This window comes from Ovis canadensis, chromosome 3 (assembly GCF_042477335.2).
Source record: "Ovis canadensis isolate MfBH-ARS-UI-01 breed Bighorn chromosome 3, ARS-UI_OviCan_v2, whole genome shotgun sequence".
Lineage (NCBI taxonomy): Eukaryota > Metazoa > Chordata > Mammalia > Artiodactyla > Bovidae > Ovis > Ovis canadensis.
Genome location: NC_091247.1, coordinates 85,219,665 through 85,245,154, shown reverse-complemented (window position 1 = coordinate 85,245,154; position 25,490 = coordinate 85,219,665). Strand labels below are relative to the sequence as shown.

At 42.8% G+C, this 25,490-nt stretch overlaps 1 protein-coding gene across 2 annotated transcripts in view; it reads right to left on the bottom strand.

Moving 5' to 3' along the window:
* SOS1 (SOS Ras/Rac guanine nucleotide exchange factor 1) overlaps positions 1–1,285 on the bottom strand; it is a 129,568-nt gene extending 128,283 nt beyond the window's left edge. For both annotated transcript variants that reach the window (XM_069583495.2, XM_069583496.2), the window contains exon 1: positions 904–1,285. In XM_069583495.2, the coding sequence (XP_069439596.1) occupies positions 904–990 (87 nt within the window). In that variant the 5' untranslated portion in view covers positions 991–1,285. The remainder of the gene's footprint in view (positions 1–903) is intronic.
* Positions 1,286–25,490: the final 24,205 nt, after the last annotated feature.

Here is a 25,490-nt window from a genome sequence, read left to right as displayed (position 1 = left end):
GAAAACAAAAATACTCTGACAGCCTTTATTAATATATTCATTCAGACATCAGTTGCTGATGTTTTAATGTATTAAGTCACAACATTGCTTTAGAAGCTTTGAAAATGTAACATTTCGTAATTATACTAAAACGTGTAAAAGTACAGATCACGGGGTATATAACTTTAGATAACAATGTGGCAAGCTCGAAGAAACAGAACTGCTAAAATTTCTAATCAACAACCCGAATGACAGGACCAAGGTTTTGAGAGAGAGAGAGACGTGGGAGTGGGGGTGGGGGGAGGTGGGGAGGGGGAAAGAAAGGGAGGGAGGGAGGAGGCAAGCAAGCAAGAAAACAGTGGCTTGTGCACCCGCCCCTGTAAATCGGAGGAATGAGGGAATTCAGGGGAATGAAGAGTGATTACGAAGGGCGAGCAAAGCAGGCCATCCATGTTCCTGCTGGCAGGCGAGCTCCGCAATTACTCAGGGCAAGCGTTACGGCCAGAGCATTCTTGAACCCACTAGGACGAGCATACAGGACACCTAAAACCGGAGGCTGACAGCAGCTCCGAGAGAGCACAGAGAAGGCAGAGAAGCGGCCTGCTTTGACCTCCAGTGAAAACTGAGGCTCCTCCAACTCTCGTCTCTGAATCAGGGGCAGGGCAAGCTCTCAGCGGTTGGATTCTTCGGACAAACTCTCCCTGGCTCCCTGCGGCCTTCCCACACGCCACACGGGGTGACTGTCAACACCGAGAGCCAACGAGTGCGGGGGAACCTCTCCGGGTGTGCCGTCCCTTCTGGGAGGCGGTGAGACCGGGAAGAAAGACGGCCCCGCGCGCCCCGCCTCCCCAGCCCTTCCCCGACCCGGGCCCGGTGCTCTCGCCCAGGCTGCAGCCGGGGAGCCGGGTCTCGTGCGCTCCTCACCTTTTTCAGCGCAGGCACCAGCAGCCCCCGCCACTTGGGTGCGTTCTCCTCGCTGAAAAACTCGTACGGCAGCTGCTGCGCCTGCATGGTGCCCCCGGGGCGCCTCCGGGCGGGGAGAGGGGCGGCGGCGGCCGGGCCAGGGAGCCGCGAGAGGGTGAGCTCGCAGCGCGGAACAGGGCCGCGGTCCCACCGGACGGCCCGGCCCCCTTGGGGCGCCGAGCGGCCGGGCTAGCCCCGGAGAGGGGGCTGGGGGGCGAGGCCCGCGCCCGGCCACCTACCCGACACAGGCACCAGCCGCGGAAAGCGAACGCAGCCCGGAGGCGGCGGCGGCGGCATCCCGCACCACCGCCCCGGGGCCGGGCCCCCTACCCCTCCCCGGCCCGCCGGCGCCGCCCCGGGTTGCCCTCCGCCGCGGTCGCCGCCCGCCCGCCCGCCGGGACTGCGCTCCCGAGCCCGGCCTGGCCCCGCGGCGGAGCCGGCGGCTGGGGGAGGGCGGTGGAGGGACGCTCCGGCCGCGGCGCCCGCTCCCCGCGGCGGGGACCCCGAAACGCTGGCGACCCGGGGCGGGGCGGAGCTGGGCGCGGGGTCTAGCGGGGGAGGGGAAAGGCCCGAGGACGTCGTTGCGGAATCTGGCTGCCCTGAGATGCCGCCGCGGCCGCCGCCGACGCCGGTGTAGCGCTCGAGCTTCCTACTAGCGAACTGAACCTGCTCGCTACTGAGCATGCGCCACCGGGCAGGGCCGGTTCGCTCCGGGTTTTCCGGCTCCCCAACGAAGGAGGAGGGAAAACGCCGAGGAGGGAAAGCGCCAACGAGCGAGGCGCCGGACTGTGGCTGCGCCCCCGAGGGCTGCAGGGGGAGGAGCGACAGGGCCCGGAGCAGTCGAACCCCTAGCCGAGTGGGGCCTGCGGGGTGGGGCGTGAGCTACGATGAAGCTGCCCCCATTGTGTGGTTGGACCGGGAGGGATCCCACCCCTCTCTTCGAGTCCCCGGGCCTTTCGTTTCGGAAAGGGGTGTGTATTTGTGTACTTTGTTCCCGAACTGAAGATAAGGACTGCCCAGAGCATGCAATGTATAGTAAACACACTGGACAAAAGATAGGTGCCTTTCTCACGAAACCTATGTCTTAATATTTCTCGGGTAATAGAAGTAATCGCGGTGTTTCCAGTCGTTCTTTCCACATCACCAAGAATAAAATGTGTACGTGTAATTGATCTTGTTTGTGTTTTTAAATTCAACATGTTCATCTTTCAAACCCATTTCAAATATGAACTCCAATAACCACTTACCTCCAGTGGAAACTGACACCTCTCCTGCAGCTCCCAGATCCCAGAACACCTTACTCAGGCCCCTCCAAGGGCATTTAGTTTATCGTGTTTTGTATCGCTACAAGCCTCTTTCAACTAGATAACGAACTCCTGGAAGGCATGGGGCTTTACACAGAATAGGCACTTAATGTTTGTGGAATGCTGAAAGAGCATTATCTATCAACGGTTCCTCCATCCCACAAATGCAGGTGTTTGCTTTTAACAGTAGCACTGCGTGGCTGGCGCTGCATGGTTTACCACTAGCACTTTTTTAGCATAATCTCATTTAATCCTCATAGCAATCCTATTGTTTTTGCTTCACTAGGCTGTTTAATTTGATATTGTACCCTACTATTTCAGAGAATGATAACCAGAATCACAGAGATGAGGAACGTTTAAGCAGTGGTTCTTTATCTCTACCAAACCTCTTTGAGAATCTCATAAAAGTCTTGAGTCTTTTCCTTTTAAAATGTACACATGATTTACATTTAAACATTCTCCACACTTTCAAAGTGTTCAGAATGACATTTTGAAAATCATCCATAGGACTACTGGGTAAGAAGAGGTAAAGTACCCATAGCTGAGAGAGGGTTTAGGGGCAGGAGAAAGGGTTTGGAGAAAAACATGACAGTCATTTAAAAATCCCCAATAATATGGGGAAAACACCCCAAACATGATATGTCATATGGTTTTGTGTGATTCTAAACGAATGAATTAAGATCAAGCCCCTGCCATAAATTATTCCTTGGCTTCCTACTGCTCTTAGAATACTTTTCAAACTTCTTACCATGACCCACAAAACCTGCATCTGGCTCCTGTTTACATTCTCAACCTTTCCTCACCGTTCTCAGCGTTGGCTCACCACATTCCAGTCACTCTGGCCTGCTGTCTATTCCTAGAAAACACCACCTCCTTCCTGCCTTAGGGGCTCTGCTTTTCCCTCAGCCTTTAACTGTTCCCTCATTCTGCTCCTAACTCTTCATTTGACCGGTTATAAACGTCATCACCTCCAAAAGGCCTTCTGTGATCACACTAAGTAGTTCCCACCTACATTTTCTAAGTCTTGGCTTATTTATTAATATTTCTTCACTAGTATAAATTCTGGCCTTTAGTAATTGTTTCGGTGTTGGTCTCCCCCTCTCCCCGTCTGAAATGTAAACTCCAAGACCAACAATCTTACGAGTTCACTCTAGCTCACCATCGTATCCCAAGGAACTACAGTAGTTGGCATATAGTAGGTTCTCAATAAGAGGGAATGAAAGCTGAATGGAGGAAACTTCCAGGAAGACTATGTGATCAGTTGTCCCAAGAAACGGGTGACCTTCGGGAGTGTGCAAGTAAAAACCGTACATTCGCTCACTCGGGACTACGGGGAGGGAGAAGAGGTGGGACTTGATGACCTCCAAGGTCCCCTTCAACTGCGAGTCTGATTTGACTGAAGAGGTAAACAAGACTAGAAACATGGATTACAGCCCGGGCGGGCATGTTTAGCGTCCGGGGTTTCACTAGCAGGGACGTTCTGGCTGCAGACTGACAGTAGACAGCTGGAGAGAAACTGCAGAGAAGAGACTCAGCCCTCCGCAGCTGAGAAACCTAAGGGAAGTGGTTGGGGGGCTCAGCGCTGCTAAGGTCAAGGAACAATCGAGTCCCACTACATCGTCTGTTTATATCTCCTGTGCCAAATCAAGATCTATGGGCGTGCTGTGAGAGAAGACAACCGTGGTAAACTCAGAAACTTGCTAGCGTACACGCGAAAGCCTCGTCTACCCCTTAGCGTTAACCTCCGACAGAGGACCCGCGGCGCAGGCGCAAAGGTTGAGTTCGCGGCCCTCTTCCACTGTAAAGAGCCAGGAGCCAGAACGGACGTGACGCACGGGGTCGCATCCAGGCAGACTAGCCGACCCGAACGCGGAGGTCCAGGCAGGCTAGCCGAGTTCTGAGAGCGTCGAGTCAGAACAGGGGCGGGGAAGGAGGCGGGGAGGAGTTTTGGGTCAGCGGCGCGCCCCCTGCAGGTGGGAGTACAGCACTCCGCGCTTTGCCCGGCGGCCCAACGCGAGGCAGCAACAGTGTTCCCTACCTGGGTGCAACCACAATGATCTTCCTGAAATATACTTCAGATCCAGTTCCTCTCCCATTCAAGAGCCTCCACAGCCATCCCAGAATAAAGTCCAAAGTCCTTAGTTTGGTATTCATGGCCTTGCACAATCAGGCCTACTTATCTTTCCCGGTGTGCTGCTGCTGCTGCTAAGTCGCTTCAGTCGTGTCCGACTCTGTGCGACCCCATAGACGGCAGCCCATCAGGCTCTACCGTCCCTGGGATTCTCCAGGCAAGAACACTGAAGTGGATTGCCATTTCCTACTCCAATGCATGAAAGTGAAAAGTGAAAGTGAAGTTGCTCAGTACTCAGGCAAGAGTACTGGAGTGGGGTGCCATTGCCTTCTCCGTCTTTCCCGGTATATCTCTCACTAAAAATGAACTACTAATGCCTTCCACTCCAGAACCATATTAATGCAGGTCTCAAGAGACAGCCCGGAGAAGGCAATGGCAACCCACTCCAGTACTCCTGCCTGGAAAATCCCATGGATGGAGGAGACTGGTAGGCTGCAGTCCATGAGGTAGCTGAGAGTCGGACACGACTGAGCGACTTCACTTTGACTTTTCACTTTCATACATTGGAGAAGGAACTGGCAACCCACTCCAGTATTCTTGCCTGGAGAATCCCAGCGACTGGGGAGCCTGGTGGGCTGCCGTCTAAGGGGTCGCACAGAGTCAGACGCGACTGAGGCGACTTAGCTGTAGCAATGCCTCCTATAAACCCATTTTATCTCTTGTTTCTTGCCTATTCTGTTCCACCTGCCAGAAATGCCCTTAATCATTTTCCTCCAATCCCAACACAGCGTCATCCCACCTCCCCAAGACTCATTTCACTTTGAAACTCTTATCCAGGCTGGAGACCCCAGCTTTATATGCTACCTTCTCTCAGAAGTCTTTCAGCCCCCATTTAGGATTCTTCACCTGAAACTTCAGAGTCCAACAGGCATAAGAAACAGGAGTTTCAGCCATCGATAGAGTTAAAGTCTTCTCTTCCAGCTGTATATGCTATCTTCATGTGTCCCCTCCACCTTTCTTCCCAATCTCCACTTTCAATTTTGTTTTTCCAAACACTGTCTCGAGAAAATATCTCAGAGAAAGTAGTGGCTGATAAAGCTATTGGATACCCATCCTCTATCACTTTCAGTAAATATCTTGATTCTCTGACTCTCTCCCTACCTGCCTCTCTCTGGCAAAGAGGGGGGGGGGCAATGTAGGTACAATTAGAATACATGATCAAAGGTCTCCAAGATAAATGGGGCTATTCCTGGTACTTTTTTTTTTTTTCCAGATTCCTGCAGAGTCCAATTTTTGGCAAAAGTCTCTTTCCAATTGATTCAAGTTGTAATGGCTCCTCAAGCCAATCGCACCCCAATCCAATACAACTTTAATAGAATTCCCAGCAGTTTGTCATGGAACTTGAACTGGTTTTAAAGTATATATGGAACAGAAAAAAAAATTTTCCTCTGTATAAGAGCAGAATAGGGGAAATTGACTTACCAGATATGAAGACATCGTATAGCCAGAGTAATTAAAGCAATGTGGTACTGGATCATGAACAGACAAACCAACCAATGGATCCATAGAAGGCCAAATATATTGAAACTTAATTCATAACACAGCAAGCCTTGCAGATGAGTGAGGAAAGGATATACTTTTCAATAAATGAAATATGCACAATTGATAAATATGTATATAAAGAAATGAAATTACATCCCTAACTCACACCCTGCCCAAAACAACCCCATGTGGATAAAAGACTTAAATGTGAAAAACAAAATTATAAAATTATGAGAGGAAAATAAAGAGTATCTTTATGATCTCAAAGTAGGAAAATATTTCTCAAATAATACACACACAACACAAATCACAAAGGAAAATAATGATAAATTTAATTTTATTAAAACTAAGAACCTCTGTAAATTAAAATAAGGCATAAAAAAACTAAAAGGACAAGTCATTAAGTAAGAGAAAGTAGTTGCAACTCATATAACCAAAAAAGAATTGGTATCCAAGACAGATGGTTTACTTCAGAGGAAATGATGGTTAGATGTTCACCTCACTAGCAATCAGAGAAAAGCAAGTTAAAACCATAATAAAATATTACTTCACATGTATTGAATTAGCAAAAACTTAGAAGTTGAACAAAACTTAAAATTGTCATCCACTCCCATGTGAAAAATAAATGATTACAACCAGTTTATAACTATTTCTTTTCTTGAAAAGTGAATATGGGCATGACCTATATAAACTGGCATAGATTTATTCCCACGGTATATGTATCCCAGAGAAGTTCCTCACTGTATCATTTCGTATAGCATGAACAGTAAAATGGGTCTTCCCTGGTGGCTCAGTGGTAAGGAATCTGCCTGCAAGGCAGAAGACATGACTTCGATCCCTGGGTCAGGAAGAGTCCCTGGAGAAGGAAATGGCAACACACTCCAGTATTCTTTCTTGGGAAATCCCATGGACAGAGGAGCCTGGCGGGCTACAGTCCATGGTGTCACAAAAGTTTCAGATACAACTTAGCAACTAAACAACAACAACAACAAACAGTAGAATGGGCAAATAAATTGTAGAATGCTATAGAGCAGTGAAAATGAATGAACCACAGTACATAATCCTCCAAAATTCACTGAGCCCCAAGCTCCAGTACGAAGGTGTTCAGAGATTGGGTTTGGGGAAAGTGGTTAGGACATGAGGGTGGAGCCCTCAGAAATGAGGTCAGTGCCCATGTAACAAACCGCAGAGAAAGCGCTCTTCCCTTCCGCCGTGTGACGACAAGAGAGAAGACAGTTCTCTCTTAACCAGGAAGCAGGCTTTCAGCAGACCCTGAATCTGAAGATCTCCTTCCAGCCTCAAGAACTGTGAGAAATAAATTCTCGCTGTTTATAAGCCATCCAGTCTATGGTATTCTGTTATAATAGCCCAAAAGAGCTAAGACACATATCAATTTAGGTGAATTCTTTAAAAATAATACTGATAGTATATAAATGTGCCATCACCCTCCAAAGGAAAAAAGAAAAGCAGACCAAAAAACCCCTGAGCAAGACAGGAAACTTCCCACTATATGATTCATTATATAAAGTGCAACAATGACAAAATCAACAAGTAGAACTGCCTTGCATGCAATTTATTGTAATACCCAACCTTTAAGATGGCCCTATGAGCTTTACTAGGCTTCCCTCTTAACTTAGCTGGTAAAGAACCTGCCTATAATGCAGGAGACCCCGGCTTGATTCCTGGGTTGGGAAGAGCCTCTGGAGAAGGGACACGTTGCCCACTCCAATACTTGCGGGCTTCCTGAGTGGCTCAGTAAAGAGTCCACCTGCAATGCAGGAGACCTGGGTTCAATCTCTCGGTCGGGAAGATCACCTGGAGAAGGGCATAGCAACCTACTCCAGTATTCTTGCCCGGAGAATCCTATGGACTGAGGAGCCTGAGGGGCTACAGTCCTTGGAGTCTCAGAGAGTTGGACATGACTGAGCGACTTAGCACACACACACATTTGTATGATTTTCCCAGTAGTCACATATGGATGTGAGAGTTGGACTACGAAGAAAGCTGAGCATCAAAGAATTGATGCTTTTGAACTGTGGTGCTGGAGAAGACCCTTGAGAGTCCCTTGGACTGCAAGGAGTTCCAACCAGTCCATCCTAAAGATCAGTCCTGGGTGTCCATTGGAAGGACTGACGCTGAAGCTGAAACTCCAATACTTTGGCCACCTGATGGGAAGAACTGACTCATTGGAAAAGACCCTAATGCTGCAAAAGATTGAAGGTGGGAGGAGAAGGGAATGACAGAGAATGAGATGGTTGGATGGCATGACTGACTCGATGGACATGAGTTTGAGTAAGCTCCAGGAGTTGGTGATGGACAGGGAAGCCTGGCGTGCTGCAGTCCATGGGGTCGCAAAGAGTCTGACACGACTGAGCAACTAAACTGAACTGATGAGCCTTACTTCCTGGTACTCATGCCTCAGTATAGACACCACTCCCATGTTGAATAGACAATTTTGTGCAATAGCCACCTGCAAAAATAGGATTTTGCAGAAATTATGTATGTGGCTTCTGAGGCTAAGTCTTAGAAGGCATGACCACTTGAGTGTCTCTCTCTCTCCCCCGATCTCTCATCCTAAGAGAAGTCACTACCATGTTGTGAAGACTCTCGAGCAATCCTCTAGGAGAAGCTCTCACTGACAGAAACTAAGGCCTCCTGCCATCAGACACAGTATGGAGGCTTGGACCATCTTGGAAATAGATCCCTTACTCCCAGTAAAGTCTTCAGATGAGTGAAATCTCATTCATATCTTGACTCCAATCTTTTGAGAGATTCTGAACCAGAAACACTGAGATGACCCATTTTAAAATCCTTAACTCTCAGGAACTATGAGACAATAAATGCATGTTGTTTCAAGCCACTAAGTTTTGGGGTAATGGGTTATGCAGCATTAGAAAACTAATATTTTTATGGATTCATAAACAAGTGGTAAAATATAACGAAATATTAAAATAATAATAAACTCCTAATGGTGGTTGTGAAGGATGTATGTATATGAAGAGATCTTTAGGATATATTATAAATTGTAGGAGAAAAATATTAATAAAAAGTGTTTGCAGCTGGGGAGGTTTCATACAATGTTCTAATGAGATACTGGTAATGTTCTATTTCTAACCTGAGTAGTAGGTACACCTCTCTTTATCTTATTTTAAAATTTAAATGCATACACTCTTTGTTGTTACGTTACAAACACACACTACACACAGAGGAGGGGGTTGACGGCTACAATAGGCCAATAGAGAGAGAGCACAGTGGCTTCATAGACAGTTCTGAACTGACTGCGACAGTCTCAGAAATGCACTTAAGAAATAAAATCAACACGCTTTTGTTTTTATTTTTTGGTTGCATCTTGCAGCCTGTGAGATCCTAATTTCCCAGCTAGAGACTAACCGCCCCCCCACCTCCGACCCTGCTTTGGAAGGCCGAATCCTAACCACAGGACCATCACGGAAGGCCCCAAATCTACCTGCTCTTAATTATAGATCAGAGTTGGAAAAGGCTAGTTTTCCACAAGATCTCAGTTTAGAGACAAACCATATGAAGCATCTGTACTGACTGCCAGTTTCGCTTTTCTGCTCCTCTGCCCAGCAGCAACAGGCTAACATCTCCAAGGCTTCTTAGTCTCAGATACCAAGGGTTGGACAGACAACTGAAGAATAAGAGCTACATTTTGGTTTGAACTCAGGTCGGCCAACTCAAGTCCTTTATTGCTCTCTGTTGCCTTAAGCAAGTTACTTATTATCTATTAACACAACTTATATAATTTGTGTCCAGAGGAAATAACCTCATCAGTCAAGCACCCATTGTATAAGAAGTTCAATATCTTTTTTGTGTTTTAAGATTTATTTATTTAATTCTGGTTGCACTGAATCTTCGTTGCTGTGAGAGGTCTTTCTCTAGTTGCAGGGAGTGGGGGCTACTCTTCATTGCGCAGGCTTCTCATTGCAGTGGTTTCTCTTATTACAGAGCACCAGGTCTAGGTGCGCAGGGCTTCAATAGTTGCAGCCAAACTGAAGTTGAACGGTTCTATGAAGACCTACAAGACCTTTTAGAACTAACACACAAAAAAGATGTCCTTTTCATTATAGGGGACTGGAATGTAAAAGTAGGAAGTCAAGAAACACCTGGAGTAACAGGCAAATTTGGCCTTGGAGTACGGAATGAAGCAGGGCAAAGGCTAATAGAGTTTTGCCAAGAAAATGCACTGGTCATAGCAAACACCCTCTTCCAACAACACAAGAGAAGACTCTACGCATGGACATCACCAAATGGTCAATACCAAAATCAGATTGATCATATTCTTTGCAGCCAAAGATGGAGAAGCTCTATACAGTCAACAAAAACAAGACCAGGAGCTGACTGTGGCTCAGATCATGAACTCCTTATTGCCAAATTCAGACTTAAATTGAAGAAAGTAGGGAAAACCCCTAGACCATTCAGGTATGACCTAAATAAAATCCCTTATGATTATACTGTGAAAGTGACAAATAGATTTAAGGGCCTAGATCTGACAGAGTGCCTGATGAACTACGGAATGAGGTTCATGACATTGTACAGGAGACAGGGATCAAGACCATCCCCATGGAAAAGAAATGCAAAAACGCAAAATGGCTGTCTGAGGAGGACTTACAAATAGCTGTGAAAAGAAGAGAGGTGAAAAGCAAAGGAGAAAAGGAAAGATATAAGGATCTGAATGCAGAGTTCCAAAGAATAGCAAGAAGAGATAAGAAAGCCTTCTTCAGTGATCAATGCAAAGAAATAGAGGAAAACAACAGAATGGGAAAGACTACAGATCTCTTTAAGAAAATTAGAGATACCAAGGGAACATTTCATGCAAAGATGGGCTCGATAAAGGACAGAAATTGTATGACCTAACAGACGCAGAAGATATTAAGAAGAGGTGGCAAGAATACACAGAAGAACTGTACAAAAAAGATCTTCACGACCCAGATAATCATGATAATGTGATCACTCATCTAGAGCCAGACATCTTGGAATGTGAAGTCAAGTGGGCCTTAGAAAGCATCACTACGAACAAAGCTAGTGGAGGTGATGGAATTCCAGTGGAGCTGTTTCAAATCCTGAAAGATGATGCTGTGAAAGTGCTGCACTCAATATGCCAGCAAATTGGGAAAACTCAGCAGTGGCCGCAGGACTGGAAAAGTCAGTGTTCATTCCAATTCCAAAGAAAGGCAATGCAAAAGAATGCTCAAACTACCGCACAATTGCACTCATCTCACATGCTAGTAAAGTAAGTCTCAAAATTCTCCAAGCCAGGCTTCAGCAATACGTGAACCATGAACTCCCTGATGTTCAAGCTGGTTTTAGAAAAGGCAGAGGAACCAGAGATCAAATTGCCAACATCCACTGGATCATGGAAAAAGCAAGAGAGTTCCAGAAAAACACCTATTTCTGCTTTATTGACTATGCCAAAGCCTTTGATTGTGTGGATCACAATAAACTGTAGAAAATTCTGAAAGAGATGGCAATACCAGACCACCTGACCTGCCTCTTGAGAAATCTGTATGCAGGTCAGGAAGCAACAGTTAGAACTGGACATGGAACAACAGACTGGTTCGAAATAGGAAAAGGAGTACATCAAGGCTGTATACTGTCACCCTGCTTGTTTAACTTCTATGCAGAGTACATCATGAGAAACGCTGGACTGGAAGAAACACAAGCTGGAATCAAGATTGCCAGGAGAAATATCAATACCCTCAGATATGCAGATGACACCACCCTTATGGCAGAAAGTGAAGAGGAACTAAAAAGCCTCTTGATGAAAGTGAAAGAGGAGTGTGAAAAAGTTGGCCTTAAAGCTCAACATTCAGAAAATGAAGATCATGACATCCGGTCCCATCACTTCATGGGAAATAGATGGGGAAACAGTGGAAACAATGTCAGACTTTATTTTTTTAGACTCCAAAATCACTGCAGATGGTGACTGCAGCCATGAAATTAAAAGACGCTTACTCCTTGGAAGAAAAGTTATGACCAACCTAGACAGTATATTCAAAAGCAGAGACATTACTTTGCTAACTAAGGTCCGTCTAGTCAAGGCTATGGTTTTTCCTGTGGTCATGTATGGATGTGAGAGTTGAACTGTGAAGAAGGCTGAGCACCGAAGAATTGATGCTTCTGAACTGTGGTGATGGAGAAGACTCTTGAGAGTCCCTTGGACTGCAAGGAGATCCAACCAGTCCATTCTGAAGGAGATCAACCCTGGGATTTCCTTGGAAGGAATGATGCTGAAGCTGAAGCTCCAGTACTTTGGCCACCTCATGCGAAGAGTTGACTCATTGGAAAAGACTCTGATGCTGGGAGGGATTGGGGGCAGGAGGAGAAGGGGACGACAGAGGATGAGATGGCTGGATGGCATCACGGACTCGATGGACGTGAGTCTGAGTGAACTCCGGGAGTTGGTAATGGACAGGGAGGCCTGGCGTGCTGCGATCCATGGGGTCGCAAAGAGTCGGACACGACTGAGCGCCTGAACTGAACTGAACTGAACTGAGGGCTCAGTAGTTGTGGTACTTGGGCTTAGTTGCTCCAAGGCATGTGGAATCTTCCCAGATTAGGGATGAACCTGTGTCTCCTCATTGGCGGGAGGATTCTTATTCACTGTCTCACCAGGGAAGTCCAGAAGTTCAATATCTGAATATAAGTAACCATGATACGTATTTCAAAGGTTAATTAAAAAACATTTTTTTAATACTTTGCATTTAATATATCCACATGATTCATGAAGTGTCTTTTCTACCATCAGCTATAGTGCTTCCCTGCAGTCTCCTAGCAGATAACCATTTTCAGTAGTTTCTTATGCATTCCTCCTGAGTGTGTTGATGCAAACACAAATATAATATTTTAACAGAAAAGTTTCAAAACCAGGACAAAGACTCCCATATACCTTTCATGCAGACTCAGCCAATTTTAACATTTTGGTTCGTTTGCTCTGTCACTTCCTCTCTGTCTCGCTCTCTGTCCTAGTTTCATTATATACAATGAAACACACACACACACATACATAAGTGTGTGCATAGTATTTCTTCAGAATTACTCGAGACCATTTGTACACATCATCCCCCTCTACCCCAGCCATTTTTCAGTGAGTCAGAGTGCATTTCCTAAGAACAAAGACTATAGTTGCACAATCATAGTCAAATCATTAAATTCAGAAAGCTAACATGGATACAATGCTATCATCTGATCTATAGATTTTCTTAAAATTTCACTGATTGTCCTTACAGTGTTCTTTACAGAGATGGTTGTTCCTGGTCTAGGGTCCTACGCAGGATCATATACTGCACTTGGATTTTGTGTCTATTTAGTTCCGGAGTGGCTCCTCAGTTTCGTCTTTTATGGTATTGCCATTTCTACAGCTGATAGGCCATTTCGTCTTACAATTTCCCTCAGTTTGGGTTTGTCTGACATTCTCCCATGGTAAGATTCAGGTTTTTGCATTTGGGATATGAAAAGCAAATATGTGTGGTATCTTTCATTCTGAGTGTGTCACAGCATGGGGACATAATGACAGTTTGTCCTGTCATCTGTGATACTAATTTTGATTACTTGGTTAAGGTGGAGCCAACCAAGTTTCTCCAATACAAAGTTCTTTTACTCTGTAATTAGTAACATGTACAAATATACGTTATTTTTAAAAATAGCTTTGAATGCATGCATGCCAAGTCACTTCAATCATGTCCAACTCTTTGCCAGCCAACGAACTGTAGCCCACCAAGCTCCTCTGTCCATGGGATTCTCCAGGCAAGAATCCTTGAGTCGGTTTCCATGCTCTCCTCCAGGGGAATCTTCCCAACCCAGGGATCGAACCCAGTGTCTCCTGGGGCTCCTGACTTACAGGCAGACTCTTTACTGCTGAGCCATCAGGGAAGCCCCAGAACAGCTTATTGAGTTATAATTCATACATTATGCAATGCACCATTGAAAGCTTTCAAATCAATGTTTTTGTTTGTTTGTTTTTAGTATATTCACAGTTATTCAACCACCACCACAATCAATTCTGGAATACTTTTTATCACCCCGAGAGAAACTTCACATTCGTTAGCAGTCATTCCCCATTTCTCCCCTACCTCCACAGCTCAGAGCGAACAATAATCTACTTTCCATAGATCTGACCATTCCGTAAAGTTCCATCAGTGTAATCATACAAAATATGGTCTTCTGATTGACTTCTTTCACGTAACATACTGTCTTCAAATTTCCTTCACGTTAAGCGTATATCAGCATTTCATTTCCTTTTATTATTGAATAATATTTCATGGTATGGATATTTTATTTACCCATTCATCAGTTGATGAACATTTGGATTATTTCTACTTTTTGACTATACTGAAGAATGCTATTATGAACATTCATGTACAACTTTTTGTGCAAACTTGTGTTTTAATTTCTCCTGAGTATGTATCTAGGAGTAGAATTGCTGGGGCATATGGTAACCTTATGTTTAATCTTTTGAAGAACTATCAGACTGTTTTTCAAAGTGGTGACACCACTTTATTGAATACATTTCAACCAGTAATGTATAAAGTTTACAAGTTCTCCATACCTTATCAATATCTTGTTATCATATATCTTTTTTACTGTAACCATCCTAATAGATATGGCATGCTAGCATGCTAAGTCACTTCAGTTGTGTCCAGTTCTTTGTGACCCTATAGATTGTAGCCCTCCGGGCCCCTCTGTCTATGGGATTCTCCAGGCAAGAATACTGGAGTGGGTTACCATTTCCTTCTCCAGGGGATCTTCTCGGCCCAGGGGTCAAACCTGTGGTTTTTCTGTCTCCTGCATTGGCAGATGGGTTCTTTACCACAAGTGCCACCTGGGAAGCCCCAGTAGATATGGAGTGGTATATGTCACTGTTCTTTTGATTTGCATTGCGCTGATGGCTAATGATGTTGAGTATCTTTTTATGTGCTTTTTGGCCTTTCATATATCTTCTTTGCAAAGATCTCTATTCACATCCTCTGTTCATTCTTTAATTATGCTATCTTTTTATTATTGAGCCTTAAGTGTTCTCTGTATACTCTGGATACAAGTCCCTTATCAGATCCATGATTTGCAAATATTTTCTCCCATTCTATCATTTGTCTTTTTACTTTATTGATGTGTCCTTTAAGGACCAAAAAATTATAAGTCAATTAAGTCTAATTTATCTATTTTTGTTGTTGCTGCATGTGATTTTGGTGTAATATCTAAAAAAGGCTTTGCCTAATCCAAGGTCAGGAAGATTTTTCCCTATATTTTCTCCTGAGTTATAGCTTCATTTCTTAGATTTAGGTTTATGATCATTTTGAGTTAATTTTTGTGTATGGTGTGAAGAAGGGGTCTAGTTTTATTCTTTGCAGATGAATATCCAGTTGTCCCAGCATGATTTATTGAAAAGGCTATTTTTTCCCCATTGAACTGTCTCGATGTCATTGTTGTTGTTTAGTGGCTCAGTTGTGTCTAACTCTTTTGCAACCCCATGAAATGTAGCCCACCAGGCTCCTCCATCCAAGAAATTTCCCAGACAAGAATACTGGAACGGGTTGCCATTTCCTTCTCCAAGGGATCTTCCCAACCCACATAGCGAACCTGTATCTCCTGCATTGGTAGGCGGATTCTTTCCCACTGAGCCACCAGGGAAGCTCAAGATTACTGGAGTGGATTGCCATTTCTTTCTCCAGAAGATCTTCCTGACCCAGGGATCCAACCCATGTCTCCTGCACTGGCAGGTGGATTCTTTACCAGTGGCTTATGGTAAAGAATAAAAGCCACTAGGGAAGCCCTCTTAATGTCATTACCGAAAATTAATTGACATAAATGTCAGGGTTTATTTTGGGACTCTGAATTCTATTCCATCAAACTATTTAAGTTTATGCCAGAGCTATATTGTCTTGATTACTGTACCTTGTAGTAAGTTTTAAAACAAGGAAGTATGAGCTCTTCAAATTTGTTCTTCTTTTGCAAGATGGTTTTGGCTATTCTGAGCCCCTTGTGATTCTATATGAATTTTATGATCAACTTTTCAATTCCTGCAAAAAAAGGGTACTTGGATTTTGATAGGATTTGCATTGAATCTATAGAATAGTTTGGTGAGTATTGCCATCTTAACAATATTGACTCTGCTGATTCATGAACATGAGCTGTCTTTCCATTTATATAATTTTAAAATTCTTTTAATAATATTTTATAGTTTTCACACTTTTTGCTTCTTTTCTTAAATGTATTCCTAAATATTTTATTCTCTTTGACTCTATTGTAAATTTTAAAAATATTATTGTCAGATTGTTTATTGGTGGTATATAGAAATACAACTGATTTTTTTAAATTTATCTTGTAGCTTCAAACAGTGCTAAACTCCTTTAGTATGTCAAAAAATATATACTCTTACATTCCTATTTTATTAACAAATTATAGCAAATACTGTTTTGCACCTTTTTTCTACATTTAATGATTTATCTTAAAAAATTCTCCAAATCCATACATAAAGAACACTTTCATGTTTTTATAGCATAAATATAATTTTATTAAATAGATATACAATAATTTATCTTATTAATCTTCTGAGGGACATTTGGTTTTTCGGCGGGGGCGGGGGAGACATGTGCTTCTTTTCCCTAACCTTTGATTAGAAACAGTGGTGGAATAAGTAAAATTATTTTGCTTGTATTCAAATATATCTGAGTACAAATTCCCTGAAGAAGGATTTCTGGGTCAATGGGAACATATATTTGCAATTTTGATAAATATTGACAAACTAGAGGGCTGATTATTTAATGTTCTCAGTGTCTTTGGGGGTGCTCATTAGGAGTGGTATAGTAATAATAAGACAAAGGATAAAATTTTAGTTACCTAATAGTTAATATTCCTATCATGTTAGTATCCATAAGGACTTTGAAACAATGTTTTGAGTTTCTCTTACGTCATACCTTATACCTTGAAGTGGTAATGCTTTCTGAACTGAATAAGACAAGTGATTTTTAAAATACTATTGCCTTATTACATGTTCATTCTATAAAGTGTGTGGCTTAATTACAACATATAAATTTATTACAAAAGCAAGCCACTGTCAATCTTCGTATATCAGGGTTGTTACCTTACTGAGAGCTTAGATGATCTGCCAGGCTAGTGGAGTGACCCTAGATTTTATTAGACAAACACACATGATCTACAAAGCACTTGTTTTCTTCCAAGAATGTATGTAAAGAAAATGTTAGAACAAATCAGGCCAGTTGGTCAGTTGGCATTTCTGAAAAATTGATATTGTTTATAGGCTTTACATCCATATCATTTTTTTAATTTAAAAAAATTGTAAGGACTTAGCACATAATTTGTTTTACAGGTAACACTGATGCTAACTTGTATGAGAGACATGGAGATGCTGTGTATCTCAGTTGCCCCTTCAGGAAGGGACTTCTTCAGACTTCCCTGGCAGTCCAGTGATTAAGACTGCCCTTCCCCTCCAGGGTGTGTGGGTTCAACCTCTGGTTGGGGAACTAGGATCCCATATGCTGCATAGTGTGCACCCCCTGAAAAAAATAAAAAAGGACTCCCTCTAAGGACTGTGAAGTTAACTGACAGTATCTAGCTGTTAACTCCTTCAAGTTTCCTTCAGCTTTCGAGCCAAGGTCACACTCTACTTGAGGTAGCCTTAATCAATGGCTGAGCAAGATAGTGGAACAAAAGATGGGCAGTCTCCACCCAATGCAGAACTCCCCTAATGGGCAGTCTTTCTCTGGACCTCCCCATTGCAATGACTGAGCTGTTGGCAGATTTGCACTGTGGTCTGAGGGCTTCTCTACCCAGACCAGCTTCCTCCTTTTTCCTTTCACAGATGTTACTTCTCAATAAGCCTCCTGTACTCTTAACTTCATTTCAGTTTCTGCTTCCCAGTAGACTCAACTGATACATTAGTATAGAGAACTATTTTATAGGACATCAACTGATATTTTAAATCCTGATGCATCCATATAAGCTGTTGAAATTCATTAATTTCAGGAATACCTCGATAATTTTCCAAACTACTTTCTTGTAGTATGTGCAGAAATGGATATAGCTCTGAAGCTCTAAGAGCTTGCAGTTTACCCTAATTTTGATCATGCTCCTTAAGCAGAGTTTACTTATGAAAAATACAGCTAAAGCATCCAAACTTCCTCACATCTATTCTTCCTTGACAGCTTCTGACAGAGGAGAAATAAAGAGAAAAATCTCTTCATTTTTTGGCCAATAAACTACTAGCAACTCTGAAAAAAGAAAGAGAAAGAAAAAAATACAAAAACAAAATAACATATCCTGTCAACCCTTGTGCAACAGTTGATTTCCCTAAATCTTTGAAAACTACTTATACATGCATAATTTATGAAGACAATGCCAGGAAAACAGTTTCATAAGGGTTATATTAAAATTTTCTTTCCCTGAGGCAGAACTGCTGCTTCGGAATTGTTTTCCTCTTAACCTTCTTTGTGTGAAAACAAAAAAGTTTGCCTTGATTTACAGTGTGTATAGTTTTTGTTTTCTTAACTCTAATGCAGAAGTTAAAACAGTAAAAACCTAGGGATGGAAAGCAACAAGGGCAAACAATGAAGAACTGAATTTTGATTTGCTCAGCTGATCCGGCAAAAATAGGTTTTCTTATGACTGAGAATTCAGGGGAGACAATCCTCATGAAGTATGCTGTTATAATATCCCTTTTAGTTGTTCATTGATTTTAGTTAGGAGAAGGTGGAACGTATTCTGCAGGTGTAACAGAGAAGAAAATAACTGAAATGGAACCCTTGTGCTGAATGGTTCTTGCTCAGTTCTTGTATGGCTGTTCCTGGTTCTTGTTAACTTTTATTGTCATTTGGAATTGAACTTTAAAATTACATTTCTACTTGACTATCGCTGAGGAAAAGAAAAAGCTTTTTTTTTTTTTTTTAATATAGTTGTCTTCAATCTTGGTCCCGTGTTTAACTCTTTCATTTGTTCCAGTACTTTTCCTTTTAAAACTCAGTGACTTTGATTCTGTTTATAATCATTTTATATGCAGACCATGATGATTTTGCCTCCAGGCTTTTCATTAAAGTGGCTGGAGAGGGACCCAGGCAACTTCTGGACCCCATAACCACTCTGCCTTGACCAAAACTGAGAATGCTGCCACCGGTGATGTTGAATCCTGCTGAATCAAGAAGTCATCTGCCAAATTCATAAGAAGCTGCTGCTATATCCGTGGGCCCCAGAACCTCACCACCTCTGCCACAGGGGACCCCAACAAAGCAGATGCTCTGCACACTGCCTTTCTCCACAGAGGACTCAGTTCCAGGTCAAAGCCTCACACAAGTGCTTCTATTTAATGGAAACCAAATCACATCTTGAGCACTCACCACACGAGAGCCTGGGAAACAGCTGGTGATCTTCCATGTGTGCACTCATTCTGGAGCATACCAATATGCAGTATCTCCTACAGTATTCTTCTTTTGACTAATTTCATTTATTTACTTATTTATTTTTGGCTGTACTGGGCCTTCACTTCTACGCAGGCTTTTCTCCACTTGCGGCTGGAGGGGCTCCTCTGCAGCTGGAGTGTGCGGACTTCTCACTGCGGTGGCTTCTCTTGTGTGGAGCACAGGCTCTGGGGCGTATATGGGCTTCTGCAGTTGCGGCTCCCTGGCTCTGGAGCACAGGCTCAGCAGTTGTGGTGCACAGGCTTAGTTGCTCCACAGCATGTGGGATCTTTCTGGATCAGGGATCAAACCCATGTCTCCTGCATTGGCAGGCAGATTCTTTACCACTAAGCCACCAGACAAGCCCTCCTACAGGGTTCTTTAGCACAGCTAGAAAGTCTCCTTCAATTCCTTTTAAAATTGTGATAAAATACACATACATGAAATTTACTGTTTACCACTTTTTATTTACCACTTTTAATTGTAGAGTTCAGTGGTGCTAAGTGTACTCACATTATTGTGCGACCAATCTCCAGAACTCTCTCATCTTATAAAACAGAAACTCTGCACAAATGAAATAGCTACTCCTCGTTTTCCCCTTTCCCTCAGTGTCTGTCAACCATCACTGTACTTTCTGTGAGGTTGACTTCTCTAGTTAACTTACATAAGTAGAATCATACAGTATTTATCTTTTGGGGACTGGCTTAGTTCACAGAGTGTAATGAATTCTACTTTCATCCACGTTGTAGCATGTATCAGAATTTTTTTTCCTTTTAAAAGTTGAACAGTATTTCATTGTATGTATATACCATGTTTTGTTTATTCATTCATCTGTTGGCAGACACATGGGTCCCTTCTACCTGTTATTGTGAACGATGCTACTTTGAACACGGATGTGGAGATATGTTTTTGCAATCTTTCTTTCAATAATTTTGGATATATACCCTTCCTTCTATTTTCTTCCATCTAAGAGTTTTTAAATGGCAAGAGATACTGAATTTGTTCAGTTTTTCAATTTCTATAACAGGTTATGTTTTTTAAGAAGTCACAGCATTATGTCCAATCCCCCACACTTGACACCTTTTCCAAGGAGTTGGTATCATCTCTCCCTGAACCTGGAAAGATCTTTTGATTGCCTGGACAAATTGAGTATGCCAGAAGTGACACTATATTACTTTTGAAACTGGGTCATAAAATTTCCACACTTTTACTTTTTTCTCTTGGGATGTTCATTTTTGGAATCTTTCAGCCATGCTATGAGAAAGTTCAGATTTACCCATGGAGAAAGTACCTGGAGAGGCATGCATCGATTTTCCACCTGACAGTCCAGCTGAGGTCCCAGCCGGTAGCCAGCACCAGGTGCTAAATTCTGTCCCTCAGTCATGAAGTCATCCCAGGCTTCGAGTCTCCTTCGTCCGTCTCTAGACATTGTGGAGCAGAAACAAATGGTCTCTGTTATGCTCTGCCCTGATTACTGACCCTCAGAATCCAGGAGTGTAACAAAATGGTTTCATGCCACAAAGTTTGTGGTGGTTTGTTACACAGCAATAGATAACTGATACCATATCTTGTGATATGGTCATTTGGTTATTTTTCTTTCATTTGTTGATGTAATATTTAAGTACTCATATATTTTAGAATAAACTGTTCTTGTTCATATTGTATTAGTCTGTTAATAAACTTCTGGATTTAGTTTGCTAATGTGAGGGAGATAAAAAGATGATTATTTTAAAACAAAATTGGCTTTCTAAGGGGAAAGGCAACATAATTCATATCAGAAGTGGAAATATTCATACTGCTCCCTTGTATTTTCAGGAAAGTCTCCTACTATCTTTTCTTCTTTCCTTATTTAGCTTAAATTCCATAATTACCACTCTGATTACTCCCTTGAAAATACTTTGCATTGCCTTGCCTCTCTCTTTTTTCCACACTTGCCTTGCAAAAAGTCTGGCTTCAGATAATCCCAACCATGTACTCGTTCTGTGTCTGCGCATGCGTACTTGCACAGTGCTATAGAACCATACAGTTGCCTAGCAGGCATCACCTTCATTTCAGGACCACAAACCTCCCAAGGACTGACTATCACTAGGAAGTCGACTGAATCCCTTGTAAATTCTATACATCCATCTTTAGAGCACCTAATTTCTACCTTTCCCCCTTTACTTACACTTTATTTCTCCCACCCATTTCCACTTCTCTTTTGCTTTTAATTTTGACTTTTATTAATAAAATCAAAATCATCAACCCAGAGCTCACTCATCTTGCCATATCCCTCTCCTACATCTGAATGTACAGACCTCACTCTACCACCCTGAGCTTCTACTCTCAAACTAGTCTGGTTACAGCCAAAGAAAACTAGCACTTTAAGAGCATTTCTAATCTCCTAGATTCCTTACTTATATTTTAGTTTATGAAGCGGGTGTTAGTATCCCCGCTTTTCCAAGGAGAAAATTGAGATCCTGCTACTTTGAGCGTGTTGCCCTCCATCACCCAGTGCAAAGCGGTCAGCTGACTCCAAGGTCAGCACTTGTTTTACTCCGTCCCAGTTTCCTCGTGCCAAGAACTGGGTGTAAGCTGCTGTTTCAGATTTATCTTTTGGAAAAATGAGACTGTTCAAGAGAGGAAAGTTCCAACAGCTTCATTCTTTAATCTTTTGAAGGACACCAGTGTGTAAGGCTGTTGTCAGGTCCAGCTGGGGCTACCAGCAGGCTCTGACTTGAAGAGGTCCCCTTGCTCAATCCAGTTCTTGTTCTTCAGCATTTTGTTTTTAGCAGGTAAATATGACCATTAGTCACGATTCAACTCCTACCTTTAAAACTCAGTACTAGAAAAAAGAATCCTTGGCCTAAGTTCATGAACCCAAAAGCAGGTTTCCAAGTTTGTGGTCTATGCAGGTACCACTCTCTACTTGGGCACCTTAAATGCTCTAAAAAATAAGACCAGCACTAAGTCTTCCAAAAATGAGACCAGTGCTAAGTCAATTTAGCATGCTATAACACCCTCAGAAGGAGAAAAAAAAATGCTGTTTTCTACAATTTTGCAAATCTTTTCAATTTTGAAATATTAGGACATTTTCTTAAAGTCAAAGAAATAAATATGTATGCATCGGTGCACTTTGGAATATCTTTAATTATATGTTTCTGTCATTATATAATTATCATGGAATGCAGGTGAGCCAAAGACTGGACATACTTCTCCCCAGGGCTCTCAATCTGGCACATCTGATCTAGGCTTTTATTCTTTTTTTCATTTTAATATTTTCTTTATTTATTTTTGGCTGGATCAGGTCTTAGTTGCATCATGTAGGATCTTTTGTTGTGGCCCGCGGGCTTCTCTCTCATTGCAGCACATACAGAGATGTTCTGCGGCCCGTGGGACCTTAACTCCCCAACCAGGGATCAAACTCTTTTAGCCTGCATTTCAAGGCAGATTCTTAACCACTGGACTGCCAGGGAAGTCCCTGAGCTTTTATTCTAAAAGCAGCAGCCCAGCTGTGTGTAATTAGTTGCTCATTCCTGTTTGGTTCTTTTCCACCCTGTGGACTGTAGCTTTCCAGGCTCCTTTCCATGGAATTCCCCAGGCAAGAATACTGGAGTGGCTTGCTATTCCCTTCTCCAGGGGCTCTTCCTGACCCAGGGATCAAACCTATATCTCTTGCCCCTCCTGCATTGGCAGGTGGGTTCTCTACCCCTCAGCCAACCGGGAAGCCCCTTGAGAATTCCAAAGTTCCTTGGAGACGAGAGCTAAGGAGCTGGACACTGCAGACCCAGAATAGTGGGTCTACACTGGAAGGCTTTGTCTGGTCGGTCCTCCGTTCCTAGCTCTATAACATTCACTGTGACAAAGGGTGATAAATGAGTATCCTGCTATGGTATAAGAGTGTGAAGTAGTAGGAGGTGGAGGTAAAAATTCATGAAATCGCTTGTGGTAAAAAATTCACAAAGCATGTGGTAAAAATTTACAAAAAAAATTGTTTCCCAGAACTGCATCATTTTGGCCTTACCAGTTTTGCTGAAAGTAATATATAATACATTTGCAACATAAGGAAAAATGAAAGCAAGTCCAGTTTCTCTGGGTCATCTACTTCTTTCCCACCTGACAGACAGGCTCTGCTGTCAAGATGCCCAGAACTTCACTTCACCCTGGTGGTCTCTAGGATTTAGCTCTCTATTCCTTACCCAAGTCCCAAGCCTTACTCCCCTAGTTCATTACCACCTAACTCCAAATGTCTGTTTCATCAGAGATTCTGATTTCACTGAACCGTGTAATCTTCCATTTGTCTGCCCAGTCTCCTTCCCTACTTCTTCCCGGGAGAGTTTCCCTTTAGAGAACCACCCTCCCTGCATTGCATACACATTAAGATGGTCTGCTCTTCCTTGGTTGAAAGGATTTTCATTATGAAATTCACATAAAAAGCTAGAAACTGCAGAGATGATCTTTATTCCCCTCATATATTTATTTTTTATGGAATTTGTCAATATTACAGAGTTCTTGCACTGCCAAACCATGCCTGAGAATTCAAAGAAATAAATCTGAATTTCAACTGGCAGCCTCATCCACCCATTATACAGGAGAATAAAACTTGATTCATGTTGATAACATCGCAACTTTTTAAAAAGTTACAACAAGGGTTGGAATTTTTAAATCTCTTGCAGGTCTTCAGATTTCTAGGACAGTATGCCATGAAATAACAGTTCCACATAGTCAACTCAGTTCATTCCTCAATAACATAACCCCCAACAAAATTTCACTGGGGAAAAAATGCATACTTTTTAGGGGAAATATGTGGCTCAAAGTCCAAGAGATTATTTGCTAAGATTTTTGGTTCCCAAATGAAGACTTCAGTTTAACCAAGAATCCCTTGTTTCTCAATCATCCAACCTCTCCCTGGCTGGCTCATTCATCCAAACACATCAGAATGTAGACATCTTGCCTGCCACTTCAAATAATGCCAACATTGTTGCCCAGATGCGGCTGGCAGGTCCTGTTAGGTGATACCACAACCCTCCAAAGGAGTGTGACTCCTGCGCTGACACTCGTATCGAGACTGAACTCCTAGAGGTAAATGCCCCCACGTCAAGATATTTCTACCTACCGATTTGCTTCACTCCCGCCAGTAGAAAGTCTGCAGCACCTGCATTTGGCAGAGGGATTTATTGTAGAGAAATCCAGACTCTGCATCAGATGGTTCCAGGCTACTCTGAAGGATTTTTATTGAATCAAACATACAAATAGGAAATTATCAGATTGTCTCATTAAATGGAAAAACTTTTCAGTAATCTTGGATAACTTCCTCACATCCCTTTGCAGAACGGAACATAACTGGATAGTTTAAGTTGTAATTATTAAAACCAGAGTTCTACACCACCCGTCTTTCACCTCTGAATCTCAAAATGAATAATGTAAAGACATACCAGCAGGTTGAGAGCAAAGCTACTCTGGGCAATCACTGCATCCGCGTGTACACTCAGTCGCCAAGTCATGTCCGACTCTTTGCAAGCCCACAGACTGTAGCCGGCTAGGCACCTCTGTCCATGGGATTTTCCAGGCAAGGACACTGAAGAGGATTGCCATTTCCTTCTCCAAAGGATTTTCCTGATGTAGGGGTCAAACTTGAGCCTCCTGCATTGACAGGCAGATTCTTTACCACTGAACCTCTTGGGAAGCCCAATTACCGCATCTATAGAATGTCTAATACCTTCAACATTTGGGCACATGTGTATTGAGAACCCTTGTCAAACATCATGCAAAGATCTGGGAATCTTAAATGGATTTTAGGTTGAGGCTCTGCTCACATTGCTTTGGACTTGTAAGGACAGGTCAGTGAATCCCTTGACCTGAGCAGAAACCACACTCTTTCTACCTCAGTTTTCTGTGCTATTTAGACCTGATCCAAAGGAGGCTGTAGCAGCTCCTAAAGCGGAGCCTCCATAATTACTGTCCTTTACATCAAAGCCTATTTGGTTTCACTCAAGGGGCTGGCAAATTCACTAGACACATCACATTTCCAATATAGATTTCAGGTTACTTAACCAAGCAATATGCTCTAAGAACTTTTTCCAAGTCAAAGTTAAAAAAAAAAAAAGGTCTTAATATGGAACATGGAAAAAACACTACCTGAATTAAAAATTACTAAAAGAAAAAAGATTATATTCACCCCCATCCCTTTTCTCATTTGGTGGACCCAAATTTGGTTGAATTTAATTT